General features: G+C 41.5%; 1 protein-coding gene across 1 annotated transcript in view; it reads right to left on the reverse strand.

Moving 5' to 3' along the window:
* The window catches only part of STK3 (serine/threonine kinase 3), a 140,723-nt gene extending 126,100 nt beyond the window's left edge, over positions 1–14,623 (reverse strand). Inside the window, exon 1 of the mRNA XM_081116362.1 lies at positions 14,415–14,623. Coding sequence (XP_080972488.1) covers positions 14,415–14,440 — 26 coding nt within the window. The 5' untranslated portion in view covers positions 14,441–14,623. The remainder of the gene's footprint in view (positions 1–14,414) is intronic.
* Between the last annotated feature and the right edge of the window lie 690 nt (positions 14,624–15,313).

Here is a 15,313-nt window from a genome sequence, read left to right on the forward strand (position 1 = left end):
TGGTCATCTTCTAATATAGTTATGAAACTAAACCATCTGATCATGTTCTTTGCTCACTTTTCTACTGTGTTTTTGGCGTTTTTGTTATCTGTATATAATATAAATTGGTCTTTGTTTAGGTTGCACATATTTTTGCTTGTATTTTGACTTCACTTATGACTTTTTAGTTTTATGGTCTATTTGACTGTTTGCCATACAGAAATGTCTTTTTGTTTTCTCTTTTCTTTTGTTTTTGCTGTTTAAAAAACATCATCCACATATATGGCATGTGCAGGCATCTGGAAGCAAAGAGATCAGAGAGATTATGCACAGTATGTCTGACAGACCAAACATAATGCAGTATGAATGAAGCTTCGTGTATGAAGGACCCAAAATAATTCAACATGAATCAAGCAAAAATGACCAGCATGTAGAGGTGAGCAGGGTCAAGTTTAAGAAAAAAGCCTTGTAAACCATGTGAAGGAGCTCTATTTTAAAATGATCACTTCCCACCTGGCTGGGGTGACTGAATGGTTGAAGAGTCGCCCTATGAACTAGGAGGTCATGGTTCATTTCCTGGCCAGGGCACATGCACAGTAGGGGGCATGCACCAGTCGATCAATGACTCTCATCATTGATGTTTCTATCTCTCCCTCTCCCTTCCTCTCTCTCAAATCAATAAAGACTTTTTTTTTTTTTAAAATGATCACTTCCCCTGTAAAGCAGAGGAAGGACATACAGTGAACAACAGTAGAAAAGGGAAACTAGTTAGGAGCTGATTCGATATATGAATGCGCAGAATATAATCCTAACAGTAAGAATGGACAGAAAATAAGCTATTCAAGACACTAAAGAAGCATAATCAACAGGGAGTGGTTTTGATTAAATATGGGGTGATGAGGGGAAGAGCGGAGTTGAGCGTGTCTCTTAAGCCTTTGGCTTAATGTCATTTACCAAGCTAACAAACACCAGTAGAAAACAGTTTGGAGGGGGATATTATGGGTTTAAGTCAACTCATCCAAATGCAGATTTCCAGTAAGCAAGTGTATCCCAAAAGAGATCTGAGTTGAAAATATCACTTTTGGTGCCATCAGCACATAGATGGAGCCTGAAGGCATGAGAAGAGACCAAATCATCAAGAAAACGTCTAAAAAGAAAAAAGGGTCAAGGAGAAACAGCTCCCAGGAAAACATCAATATTTAAGAAATGAGGTCATGTAGGACAAGAAGGCAGTACTTGACCATGTCAAAAGCTTTTGAAAGTTCAAACCAAAAAAATTCAAAAGTGTCAGTTACAGAATTTCCACTTCTGAGCACAAGGAAGTAACAGGATCCAGGATTATCTGTCTGCTGTAAACAACTAGAAAACTCAACAAATATAGGAAACAACTATTTTCAGACATTAGATGTTAGGCATTTCAGAACTGAGGTCCCTGAGAAAAGGGGAAGAAATAAGCCTCACTATCATCAAGGCGTTAGATCGAGAAGCTTGGGCAGACTGGACACAGGGGAAAAGGAATCCAAGTGGAGCCCGACAGTTCTGCTGAGTTGACGAAACAGAGACGAGGCTGCGGGGCAGCAAGGAGAATAAAATCCGCATGACCGGACACCTTCCAGAAGAGAGCTCTGCAGAGAAAGAGGTCCGGCAACTTACCCAGGTGCTCCCGTGACTAACCCCAACCTGTGCACGCTCACAAAAACACACACTCTGCAAAGCCCAGCAAAAAAGTCAGTTTCCTAAGGACAATGACGAGGGAGCAGATTACAGTGCAGCAAAAAAGTTGAATAACTTGAAAAAAATGTTTAAAAGAAAGCCTGTGCCTCACGTGAAAATGAAGGATGTATATAGAGAGAGAGATTAGATACACAGAGGATAGCTAAAATAATAAATAGATATGAGATCAATAGACAGATGGACAGATAGACAGATGTAGAGGGAGGAGGGAGAGAATAGCCAAACATTTTCCAAATTTTATAAAAACAATAAACCTACAGATACAGGAAACTCAACAAATCTAAACACACACACACGCACACACACACACACAGATAATTACAATGAAATTGCTGACCACCAATAAGAGCGAGACTACCAAGCAGTCAGAGGGAAACCCATTACCTTTATGGGAACAGAAACAAGGATGTCTGCAGACTTCTTGTCAGACACTGAGCCAAGCCAGTGAGAGACAGACACCTTTAAACTGCTGAAAGAAAACAACCAACCTAAAATTCTACATCAAGTGAAAATACGCTCAAAACATGAAAGGGAAATTCAAAAATTTTTTTCAAACAAAAGGGTGAGAGGATTCAATAAGTGGTTAAAAACAGTTCTTCAGGCTCAATGAAACTGATGCGAAAGGAAACATAAATCTACACAAAAGACTAAAGAGCGACAGCTAATAAAAATATAAGTAAACACAGGGAAATGTTCCTTCCACTCGGCAGCAGCACACATACTCTTCTCAAGCGTGTACAGAAGTCTCCAAAAGATACTGCATGCTATGCTAGGCCCCCAAAAAGTCTTATAATTGTCAGAAGACAAATCATACAAAATATCTTCTCCAATCGTAATGGCAAAGGACCTTCTACCGCATTTCAGCTCCATAATTTTCAATGTCACCTTCTCTTCCAGCAAGCTGCCCTATATTTCAGTGATCACATTATTGGTAGTGTTATGACTACTCATAGTGGCTATTTAATTTCAATGAAGTGTTATAAAAGTCAGGCTGTTATTACTGCTATGTGCTAATCAGGCCCTATGCTTCATCTTGTATGTAATGCCTCGTTTAAACTCAGTTCTAGTCTTCAACCCCGGCAGTTTCATCTTGAACACTGTCAGAAACGCATGAAAGGCTTTCACCCGCTAGTCCTTCAGCAGTCCATTACTCAACAGCAACAGTCTCAAGCTAGCCTTCAACACGAGCCTTTCCAAGTCAGACAGTGCTGACACCGATCCTGAACCCACAAAATCCAACGTCTTTTCTATTTCGGCAACGGGAAGTACATTTTATCCCAAAGTAACAAAACTCAAGGATGAGATCTTTCCTGCTCCCTTCTGCTTTTTAAAGGGCATGCATTTTGTAAATATTTAGTAGATATTTAGCTCTAAAGTAGTAATACTGATTTTTTTGTCTTAACTAGAATTAGACATACCAGTGAAAGTTGTCCTTCTGTCCTCTTGGAAAGTTACGTGTTTCTCCCAAATATGTTGACAATGCCGAACACTTCTTTGAAACACTCTGGAAACTGTCTTCAGGCCAAATGCTTTATGATCACTATTTCATTTAATCTTCACAAAACCCAAAGGGAGGGCACTATTAGCACCTCCATTTTACAAGTGAGTCTACTGCGACTCAGAAACCCTAAGTAACTTGCCCACTGCTGCAAGCAGTAAATGGCAGAACAAGGGTTAGAACCAAGGTCTCCCTGACTCCAAAGCTCTGGTTCTTGTTTCACTAATAAGTATCACCTTTAATAATAAAATAGATATAATTTAATGATCTCATAACTTTAGTTTTAAAAAGCTGTATCAAAACTTAGGGGGGGTTCATTAATTACTGACACTATTATGAGCTAAAGTCCACCTAGGAAAATAGATACTCTACAATGGATAGAAGACTTACTAAATTAAATGAACGTCTTGTTTTCAACTCTACCATACCATTTCCTCTCGAGTTGGGCTCTCTGCCCAAAAGTACTCTAAAGTTATGATTTCCTTGCACAGAACTTTGAAGGAAAAGCAGCTGAGATTTTTTCTCCTTCCGCCCTCCTTGCAGTCTTTGATTTTTATTTCCTAAGAATTTTTTTCACTTACCCTCAACTGGAAAGCAATATGATTCCTTTTAATTTCTTATAAAACAAACCTACACAAAGTTAAACGAGGCAACACACTCCTTTGACTTAATGGTATGTTACTGCATTCACTTTCTTAATAACTAATTTTTCAAAAAACAAATCCAGAAAATGTAGACAACGTAAAATAGCACATTTGAAAATGCTCCAACATATTCATGTCCTAAAATAAAAATGAAAAACAATTTTATAAGAAATATGCAGACCTGTAAGTCTCATGATTTTTAATCCAATTCATACAGATTCAATAACCATGCCTCGATTTGAGAACTAAAAAAGAGAACAGAATCTTTAAATGATTAGAAGTGAAAGGAGATACTTCTATATGAAACCTGCCAGTCTACCCATGTACCTGCCATACAGAAAATCCACCATGATCTGTGCCGCAGATTTACGTACACTTAAAAACTGGATTTACTCGTACTCTTCCTCACTTTGTCCCCTACACCTCAAATGTGAAGATAAAATATGAGGATTTAGTCCCCATACACTCACAACTCCTCGCTCCCATCCCTAGAAAACTAAAAGTGCAATAACCCCAAACATTAATACCTTAACTAAGGTGTAGCTAAGTTAATAAAAGAGTAACTTCAAGGAAAAGTTAAACTCTGCCGTATTAACTTTTGTCTCGCGCAGCGAGGTCTGCGGTGACTCCTGCAGAGCCTTCGTGGCTAGGGATGAGCGAGGGTGTGACAGGGACGCTTCAGCTTCAGCTGGGGCTCGGACGGCGCCTCTCAGCGGTCTCACTGCACAGCACGAGCACACAGAAAGCCACTCTCGGGATTTCTCTGTGGTTCTTTGTAAACAAATTAAGGGGAAGGAGACTAAGAAACATTTCATGATTTTGGAGCTTTGTGAAAATAATTCTTCCATTTTTCAAATTGGAATTGTTTTTACCTGTTTGGTTTTCATTTTTTAGAAATGAAAATAAAATGTTAAAAATCCCAGCAGTATCTAATAGAGGGGGGGAAAAAGGTCAGAAAAATAGCCTAAATACTACACCCATAGAAATTTTTTAAAAACTATAAAAATAAATTACTATAGAAAGAACGTTACTGTATTTTTACAGGTACAAATACCCTCCAAAACTCTAATTTGCTTTGGCAATACCATAACTCCTCAAAATCTAAGTAATGCTCCAAAATAACAGAAATATTTTTAACTTAGGAATTTTTAAGCTTTTTAAGGTAAAATCCTGTTTGTTTTTTAATGCGAAAGAAAATTGGTTATTTTCATATTAAATTTTAGAAATTTAGAAAAGTTTGAAATAATTTTTTTCTCTTTCACTGCACAATAATGTTCTTCTTAGTCGAAAGATGATTTCAAGATGTACCACGAGCCCAGAAGAAAAGCAAAAACTGACACAAAGAGAGAGCTTCTGTCAGGTCAGATGATCACTTCCAAGATAAGCAGCAGTTTAGGGAAGGCTGTAACAGTGAGAAATGACAGAAAAAAGTAAAAGACAAGACGAGGGTCAGGGAAAAAACAGCTACATGCAGCAACAAAGCTTCAGACGCATAAAAGAGCACCCCTGGCAGCTTCTATGAACGAAAACTATGAACAGTTTCTGTGTTTTTCTGAACTAAAATTCACAAAAATAATATTAAGTAATCAAGAAAGCAAACGATCAGTCTCAGAACGCTGGTCAAGTGTCTTCACTTTGGAATGATTTCCATCAAAACTAGTTGTTTTAAAGGTGTTTTCTAAACATTTTAAAAGTATAATACTTAAAGTGATGTACTTCATTTGTTTAGAAAATGCATTACCTGGCACACCGTACTTCCCAGGGATGCTAAGGATCTTTAAAGTTCTCACCACATCGCTAACTTGGCAGGCTATTTCACATCACATGAGTTTTATGAATATTAATTAATTAAAGCTGAATAATCAAGTACTGAGAGTCTAAGGGGAGAAATCCCATTTTCTAACCATTGGCCTGATACTTGAATTCTCTTCTATTAGAAAAAAAAATAGAGAGAAAATTCTTGAAAGTATATCACGAGAATCAAGAGCACAGAAGGAAACCTCAATCAGCCAGGAAAAGAAAGATCATCAAAATACTTTCTTCTCAGAAGTTAATTATTATATACATTTTTAATTTCCACTGGAATTTTATGGAATTCTACTGCTTAATTTGACACTTATTTCTTTTAATTCTTAGGAATTACATAAACTTCAAATTTTATTCAGAGCAATCATTTCTCTCCAGCCTCTATGACCCAGATTTCACTGATTATTAAAAATGTCTGAATAGATAATCATTGGGAAATGGTTACTGGTTGCTACTTGATTGCAAAATGACAGACTAAACTTACAGGTGGAACCTAATGTCTCTTAATACAGTAATTACACCAAAACAAATTCTAGAAAGAAAAATTATGGGACACACTGACAAATGTAAATTACCAACTATGTCACTGAAACAAATACCTCATCTTATTTATTTATTTAAAGCACAATAAAACTTTAAGAAGAGGGGCTAAAATCAAAACTAGAAAGGTTTAACACATGGCATTTAATATCTGGATATGCTTCATTTTGCAATTCATCACATTGTGTCAGGGTTAAATTTATAAAGCAGCCTCAAGATGCCCTTGAATTTTGTCTGTCTATCCACAGATACATTTTTATGTATGCAAGACAAGGCAGGCTAAGTGTGCAACCTTAAAAAATAAGGCCTGAAATCTGATCTTATCACTAGTGGTGTCATCTGTCTTGGATTCTTTTGTTTTCTGTATCTTTTTCATTTAAGAAAAGAGGAAACTAGGTCAGCTGAAACCTTTAGCGGTGAGAAAGTAAGGCTGGATATTAGGATAACAGGAGCATAATGAGAGTGAGGCTGGGGGAACATGAGGACAACGGTCCACGCTAAGCAGTCTACCACAGAAGCTGTCTCTACGTGCCCGAGTTCTGACTCAAACTTAAAATCAAAACTCTATGTGAAGATGTTACCCAGGGAAAGAAACTCAAGACTGCCAGTGCAATCATATTTTCTGACAAAATATCCCACAGTCTGAAAAAACATAAACTGCTTAAAATTCTGCTTAAAACCTTTAATGACAGCGCACTGCACTATGACAACTCTGAATTCCCTCCGGCCCGCATCTCTGCCTCCCTGGCCCTCCCCCGACCTCAACTCCAGCCCATAAGCCAGCCAGTGGCCTCACTGCAATTCTTTTGCGCACTACACTTCCCCCACCTCCTGGTCTTCTTACAGCTCTTACCTCTACCTGGAACACGCTTTCTGGCTACTCACACGGATAACTTCTCAACCTCATGTCACAGTTTAAATGTTACCTTTTCCGCGAAGCTTTGGCCAGCTGCCCTACTAGGTTGCTCCATTTTTCTCGGTCAATACCTGCTCCTTCCAGCCTTCACAGCTCAAGCTCTAACTAGACAGGATGTTCGACGAGGGGCAAAGATCCCATCTATTCCATTCATCAGGGTTCCCAGCACTGGCATTTGAAAGGCAGTTAATTATTAATTCCTGAATATATGAATAAATGAGCAAAACGAATGAACTCGAGGCTGACAGTCCATTCCTGCCACGAGCAATGATGGGTGAGTAAAGAAAGTCAGTTTTTAGAAACAGGGCTTTCTGTACTCATCCATCATCGGGCAGCCCAGCAGAGACAGGAGAGATCATGTGGCTCCAATCTGGAGTCAAGATGTTAGCTGCCTACTATCTTTCATTTATGCTTTCCTCAATTACATAAAAAGTTCACGGCCCTGGCCGATGTTGTTCAGTGGTTAGAGGGGAGGCCCACGCACCAAAGGGTCATGGGTTCGATTTCCAGTCACGGGCATGTACCTGCATTAAAGGTTCGATCCCCAGCCTTGGTCAGGGCATGTCCAGGAGGCAACCAATCGATCTGTCCCTCTCATATCAATATTTCTCTTCCTCTCTCTCTCTGGTCTTCCCTCTCTCTCTGCCTCCCTCACTCCCTTCCACTCTCTCTAAAAAGTCCATGGAAAAAATATCCTCAGGCAAGGATTAGCAACAAAATTCACCAAAACTACAAAAAATAATTTTAAGTTGCATTTCTTTCCAATTATAGGACTCTAGATCCCAAAATTTCAGAAAACCAAACATCCTAAAAATGAAAAGATGATCTGAACTGGAAAGAGAATAATATTCTATATTTTAAATATAGAAACTACCTCACCCTTGGAATCACATATGCTCAACAATTTCCCCAATTTTATCCATGTGTGTTTGTGTGTGTGTGGATTAAGACACTAATATTTACCTCAAGATACCTGAAATTTCTGAAAAAATTTACTCAATTTTACTTCTTTACTACGATGTCTGGTTATCATATTAACAGCTTTCTGTAATTCTCACTTTGCTATCATTTTTCAAGATACATCCTTTGATGTACTTTTAAGAAGTTCAAGGTCATTTGCAGCTAATAAGCAAACAATGAACTTATTTTTAATATTCATACATGTCTGTTTATGTATTTGCTACTTTCAGTTATTTAACCTGAGGCTCTATATGAAAAAACAGTTGTAATAAGACATCTCAAATAAAGAATCTTTGTTCTAAGAGGTAAAAGCTTTTTAGGACTTAGAATAATCCTAATATATGAGGCAATTCAAATAAAATCACAACAAAAAAGAAGCTTAGGACAACTAAAAAAGTAAGTTTCTATCATATAGTATAAATGTTCTGTTTGGAAGAAAAATCTAAAGACCTTTGGTAGTTACAGAGGGCAGAGGTAGTACAGAGTCAGAAATTGAAGTCCTCATAATTATAGCTGAATGCTCCCAGTGTGGGGGGTCATTTTACACCAGAAGGCAAATGCGCTTTTTTCTCGTAACAATCTTTTCCTTTGTAAACTCTGTCAGGCATCATAGATAATCACTTTGCATTTTTCCATACTTTAACTGTGACATATATAAAGTGTTCAAAATACAGTGGCTTTTATAAGACTTTCCTCTGTCCCCTTCACCTCCCCCCTTTAGAATCTTAGAGAGCATCTCTAGTATTACGTATAGGTTGCTACAATTACACCACTCGGGGTTCCTTTGGCAGTGCCAGCATCAAGCTTTCAACTCCAAGTATCAGGATGGAGCTGGAAATGAAATTGATTTCCTGACTGTCTCTACTACATACAAGAATGTGTTTTTCAAATTGCAATCACAACCCATTAATAGGTCATGAAAATAATCTGGTGGATCATTACCAGCAGTTTTTCAATGAAACAGAACAGAAAATAGAAAAATACCAGAAACCATCACACATAGTACATTTTATGAAACTTCTATTTTAGTTTTATATGTATATGGGCCTGCACTGGGTCTCATCATCAACATTTTTTAAAATTTTTTTGAAAGCCACTAAGACTTGAAGAGACAGTACCTCTAGTTCAAAAGATGTCTTTGAAAAGAGAAATTTTAAATTCTCAGCACATTTTGCCCCTTACAATCCAAACAAGAAGTGCTCAATTTATATCCTTTATTATTAAAACTTTGCTGGTACACTTTTCTGGAATGAGCATTTAGATTTCATCAGAAAAACAAATTTCAACCCAGCTGTGCTTAATAAATGTTTACCTTTTTCTAACAAATTCTGCAGTACTAATATATGCCAAATCTCAGCCCTTAAAGAACAGTGGATAAATTAATCATTGCCTAGAGCTGACTGAAAACTAAGTTTATCTACTGTCTTAATGTGTAACTGAAGTTTGCTCACCAGGAACTGCTCCAAATTTTATTGTCTGCCATATACACCCTAACAAGGAAGGGTCAATGGACTGTTCCTATCTACAGGGCCTAAATCCAGTGGAGTTGGTGCAACCCCAAATTAACCAAGAAAAGCCAAAGGGAGCATATGGTTTAGGGACCAAGTAGTTAACATTAGCAAAGAGAGGTTCCTGTTTGTGCAGTTCTTTCCCTTGGACTATCAGAACACCTCCTCCAACTGGTTATCCTGAGGCTACTGCCTTTTAAGAGTTCTTAGAGTTAGCTTCTCGAAGACAGCTCCCCACTTTGCGAATCTCTCTGATAAGCACACAAGAATTTTACTTTCTAACATTCCAAGTTCACATGAATTAGAAATGTAGGCGTTAATATTAAGTCCACCCTCTTCTCACTACAATGTCTTCATAGTTTTCCTGATACTGTACCCTACTTCTACTTATCTGGTTTATTGCTTTGTCCCACTCAACTTAATTCCTGAGAGGGGGAAGTTCCCTGCTGACAGTTTATCACCATTCCTAATTTCTGGCCGAAGGTCAGGGCCACTGATGCTACAGGCTGATGTGGGCTCTACGTGCTGAGGAAATATAGATACTTTCTATTTTACCCTTCTGTATCTTCATTCCTTTGCCTTTGCCTTTTCATTCCATAGCAATCTATCTTGTGGCTGATAATCCATTGTTTTCCTACCTTCACCTTTCATTTATGTGAAAGTACTTTGTAATCCTAACATTTTTACTTCAACTTCCAATTTTACTTCCTCCAAACTAACTTTTCACACTTACCAAAAAATTAAATTTGCTACAAAATCCAACTACAGCTTAAATCAAAGAACTCCCCTCATCTGTCTTGAGAGAAGCTTCAGTAACTTACTCTCTTATTATTTATTATCCTTCTAGGTTTTTTTCACTGTTCCACACCAACTTTTCCTCCAAATATATCTTGATCAATGAATTTTAAGTAACTATTAATTCCATAATCTAACTGAGGAACAAGTATATCTGGTACCGGTAATGTGTCTCTCCAGCAATGACACTCTGCCCTCTCTTTGACAAGTACTGTATATAACTGCCTACCCTCAAGCAACCAGAGTTCTCAATGCTGTCCAGCTGCCTATCATAGAGATCATTTTCTTTTCTACAAATGTTCTACTTGGTGAAGAACCCATGTTTTGGCCATTTCCCTTTCTACCTATCAAAACTTACTCATTCTATGGTCATTTTTACCTCAACTAGAGGTTCCCCTACAAAGCACTCTGATAAACTCAACTTACGAAATGCTAATAATTAATAACCATTTCATGGATTTACCCTCCCAGAGGGGATCCATTTTACTAAGGACTTCTGAAGACTTCTGTGACAGACCTGCTAAGGAAATCTGAGAAATCTAAAAGCCATTCTGGTACCTCAAATCAATGACATGGGTGACCACATCTATTGTCTATGTTTAACACAAGCCTTGCTGGGAAGGCCAAATCAATAATGTGAGGGTCAAAGGGGCCTTACAGATCATCTAGTCATGATTCTGAGACCTGCCTACACATTGAAATCTCCAACTCCCAGAGAAGAATGATACCCAAAGAAGCAGATTTCAGAATCAGCACAAAGCTGGGCCTAACACTCAGGCCTAATGGTACGTCAAATATATAGGAACAACATGCTAAAACTACAGACACATATGGGAAGAACAAATACCCAATTCAGGACAGTAACAACTTTTTGAGGGATGGTGAGGGAATGCAACTGAGAACAGATATATGTAGAGGGTCTCAACTATATTGGTTGTATTTTATCTCCAATGCGGGGTAGTGATGCATAAAATATTTATTAAATTCGTTCCAATTATCTTTGGGATGTCTTAAAGCTTATAATTAAAAAAAAACAACAACAATATGACCATGGCATATATACTCCAACTGATATCATATTAGGAATACAGAGAAATATCTTAAGCTAGAAAGTACTCAAATAAGATACTTTACAAAGCAGGCCTTAGAGAAGACTAAAACATAGATTACTAGCAAAAAACACCCAATTTTTCTAAAGGAAAAGCATGCCAAAGGCAAAGTTGGAGGTACCCACAGCCTACAACCTAAATAACAAGAAGGAAACTTCAGGAAGACAGATTCATCTTTGAGAGTAGTATTAGATGGCTGGGGGTTAAGGCTGAGATTCAGTGATGGGTGCCCTGGGTACTAAAATGGCTAGTGTGCCCAAACCCCCCACTCCCTGCCCCCAAAAAAGAGGTAGCATGATTGAAGTTCTGTTTCAGCAAAATAAATCAGAAGCCATGTGCCAGATGAACTACAGCAAACATGGATCATTATGATATTCTGTAGGACAGCAAAAGGGGAACAGAAGGAGGTGAGGTGCTGGGAACCACGTTCTTGGGCTCTGCCCTACTCCAAACAGAGCCCTTCAGCCATTAAAATGTTTTGAAAGCCACTGGACTACAGTGCCCAGTTGGAAGGCACTGCTGTAAATCAAGTGTGAGGGTTATAAAACCCTGGAATAGGGCAGTAGTATTGGGAATCGAAGGAAGGGGATGAGTCCACAGACTTTTTGATGGAAAATTTGACAGGCCCTCGTGACAAACTACATGGGATAATGAGAGCACATCTACATGAAGAAATCAAAAGTACTAACTGTGCAGCAGCTGATGGTCATCCACACTTCAGCATCAGCAACATACACGTGACCATGTATGTAAACATGTCTGAGCCCTACGGAAGTACTGCTCAAGGAAGAAAAGCAAAGTGGCACTTTTACAGGGATTAAGAAAAAACACAACCGAAGGAGACAAGGAAATTCCGGGAAGAGATGGCCACCACATCATGGAATGCTAAGAAAGCAAGCAGGAGTTTCAAAAAGAGGCACCACTGTACAAAATAAGAGAGTACACTCACTTGCAGCCAATCAGACCTGGGTTTCTGGCACCTCCTCCTCTTGACCAAGTTATTTAACCTCTCTGAGCTTCATTTATTAAGGAAAACATACCCTAACAACTAACATTATTGAACACATTATAGGGCACTGTGCTAAGTGCTTCACACATAACCTCACGACACATTTTACAGATGAAGAAATGAAACTTAGAACCAGCATAGTAAGTTGCAGAACCAAGATTCCTATTTCTTAAGACAATAAAATAATGTATATATCAAGGTCCTGGCAAACTGTATGACGTCCAAAAATTGTAGCTATATTGCATTATTAGAAGGTAATGATTAATAGGGACGATGCAAACACTATCAGTTATCCCTCTCATAGTCCTCTCATAGTGTCCTCATCTATAAAACAGAATTAATGCCTGTAATCTAACCTACTCAACAGGGCTGCTAGAAGGATTAAATGGTATCATAAAAATAAAAATGCTATGAAAAAAATTTAAGAGATATTCAAATATATGGGATTGTCGCATATCTTTTGCTCTTTAGAAATGCCTTGTGGATTAACATGTCTCTCTGAAGAAAGCTAAAAATAAGTCTATTAAGTGGGCAGCCACTATATTAAAAAGTGTAAGTGACCATGGGTGGTGATATATGCCACCCACACCTGGCCCTGACCCCTCGTTTCTCTAACGTCCCCGCAAGGGCAGGGGTTCTCTTACACCTAGAAGGAAACTCAGATAATTTAGAGTACAGCGGATCAGTAGAACTACCACTTCAATTCAGAGCTGTTCAAGTGGGCCTTACGATGCTGGCTCAGTCCTTCCAAGACAAAAAAGGGGAAAGGGGAAAAAAAAATGTTTCCGATTTTCGTCTATAGTATTAAAACTAGGTGCCCAATCAATACTAGAATTTGGACACTTTACAAAATGCCAGGAAAGAATTTATCAAGGGCTCTGTCTGATAGGAGGTCTCTTTTTGGACACCCGTCCACAACCCCCCTTTTACACCTGAACAGATGGTTTCCAGGCCTCAAGGCTCACGTGTCTATACACCTGGTTCACCGTGGCTCACAACATTCCTACCTTTTTAATTATTTCACGTTCTTGAATACGCTACCTTTCATCTAAAAATCTCTAGGTATCAAAACACACACTCTTTCATCTTCATAACAACACTATCGGGGAGAGAAATTAGTACCCTTACTTTATAAACTAAAAATAAAAGCCTGAAGTTAAATATGTTACCCAACATCAGTTAGTCGAGGGATCCATTCTTGGGGGGAAAATGCACGTTATGAATTTAAATCAATGGATAGCCTTGATTTAGCTTCCTAAGATCATTTCGATTATTAATTCAACCTACCTACTGTGTACTCTTACACTTCCAATACATCAAGGATTAAGTAGGAATGGACAGTAAATGCCAAAGCACCACTATTTTTACAAGCTACGAAAAAAAACCTATATGGGGGAGGGGGTCTAACTGAAGGTTCCTGTCCTGCATCCATAAATACTTTTGAACTTGAGGGGTAGGGGAAGAACACCTGTCAGTGCAGCAGACCCACCACAAGTTTCACAAACTGCGGGGCTGTTCACATTTAATTCCTTAAACTGTAAATAAACAACCCGCCTTCTCAGGAAAAAAAGGCCCTCCTGCGGGAAGCGCCGCACGAGGAAGCCCCCGTCGCCGGGCGCCCAGTGACTGCCTCGTCTGACGTCTCGCTGGCGCCGGGACTTTGCCACGAGGGGCGGCTGCCGCCGGGAGTCCGGCCGCGGGGCCGGGCGCTGCCCCGATGCCCACGCGCGCCCGCCGGGCCCCGGGGCGGCCCAGGCCCCGCCTCCCGCGAGCCCCGAGCCCCGAGCCCGGGACGGTCGCGGCCCCGCTCCGGGCCACGCGCTCGGGGAGGCCGTCCGGGTCCGGCCCGGCCTAGCGGCCCCCGCCCCGCGGCCCCGGCGCCGCCTCCCTCCGGCCCCGGACCCCGCTCTCGTTACCTCTTGGGCGCCGGCGGCTGCTCCATGGCGGCCCCGGGCACGAGGACGGGCCTGGCGCGCGGCGAAGGCCGGAGGGAGGAGAGGAGCCGGGGCGCCGCCGGCCGAGCCCGGGAACCGCCGAGGGAAACTCCAGGAACTCGGAACAACTTTCCCGTAACTCCACAGCGGATCCCCCTCCCGCCCGAGGGCGGCTCCTCCGGGCCCGCCCCGCCCCTCGGCCCCGGCCGCGGGCAGAGTCCGGGGAGGGGGCGGAGCCTGCCGCGGCCGCACCGGGTGGGCGGGACCAACCGCCGTCCAGGGAGGGTGGGCGGAGCCTGCCGCGGCCGCGCAGGGTGGGCGGGACCAACCGCCGTCCAGGGAGGGTGGGCGGAGCCTGCCGCGGCCGCACCGGGTGGGCGGGACCAACCGCGGTCCAGGGAGGGTGGGCGGAGCCTGCCGCGGCCGCACCGAGTGGGCGGGACCAACCGCGGTCCAGGGAGGGTGGGCGGAGCCGGCCTCGGTCCAGGTTGGGTGGGCGGAGCCAGCCCCGGTCCAGGGAGGGGGCGGAGCCAGCCGCTGTCCAGGGGTGGGGCGGGGCCGGCCGGGGTCGTGCCACACTGGGCAAAGCCAGGGGCCGGCAGGGTGGGCGGAGCCGGGTGAGGGCGGTCCGGCCCTGTGCTCGGAGCTGCCAGGGGAGAAAGGGACCCGCGCTGGGAGAGCAGGAGGGCGAGGCCTAGTCGGGCCCAGGGCCGCCCTGGGCGAGCCGGGGGACTTTCCTTCTTTCCTTGGAGCCCGCGGCCTCACTTGCCTTTTTTTTTTGCCCCAATCCAATGTGGTTCGTTTCTCTGGATTTCCCAAGGATGCATCCCGAACATCTTGAACAGGCGTTTGAAGTACTGCTGACTGCCCACGCTTCCCTC

This window comes from Miniopterus schreibersii, assembly GCF_964146895.1.
Source record: "Miniopterus schreibersii genome assembly, chromosome: 17".
Classification (NCBI taxonomy): domain Eukaryota; kingdom Metazoa; phylum Chordata; class Mammalia; order Chiroptera; family Miniopteridae; genus Miniopterus; species Miniopterus schreibersii.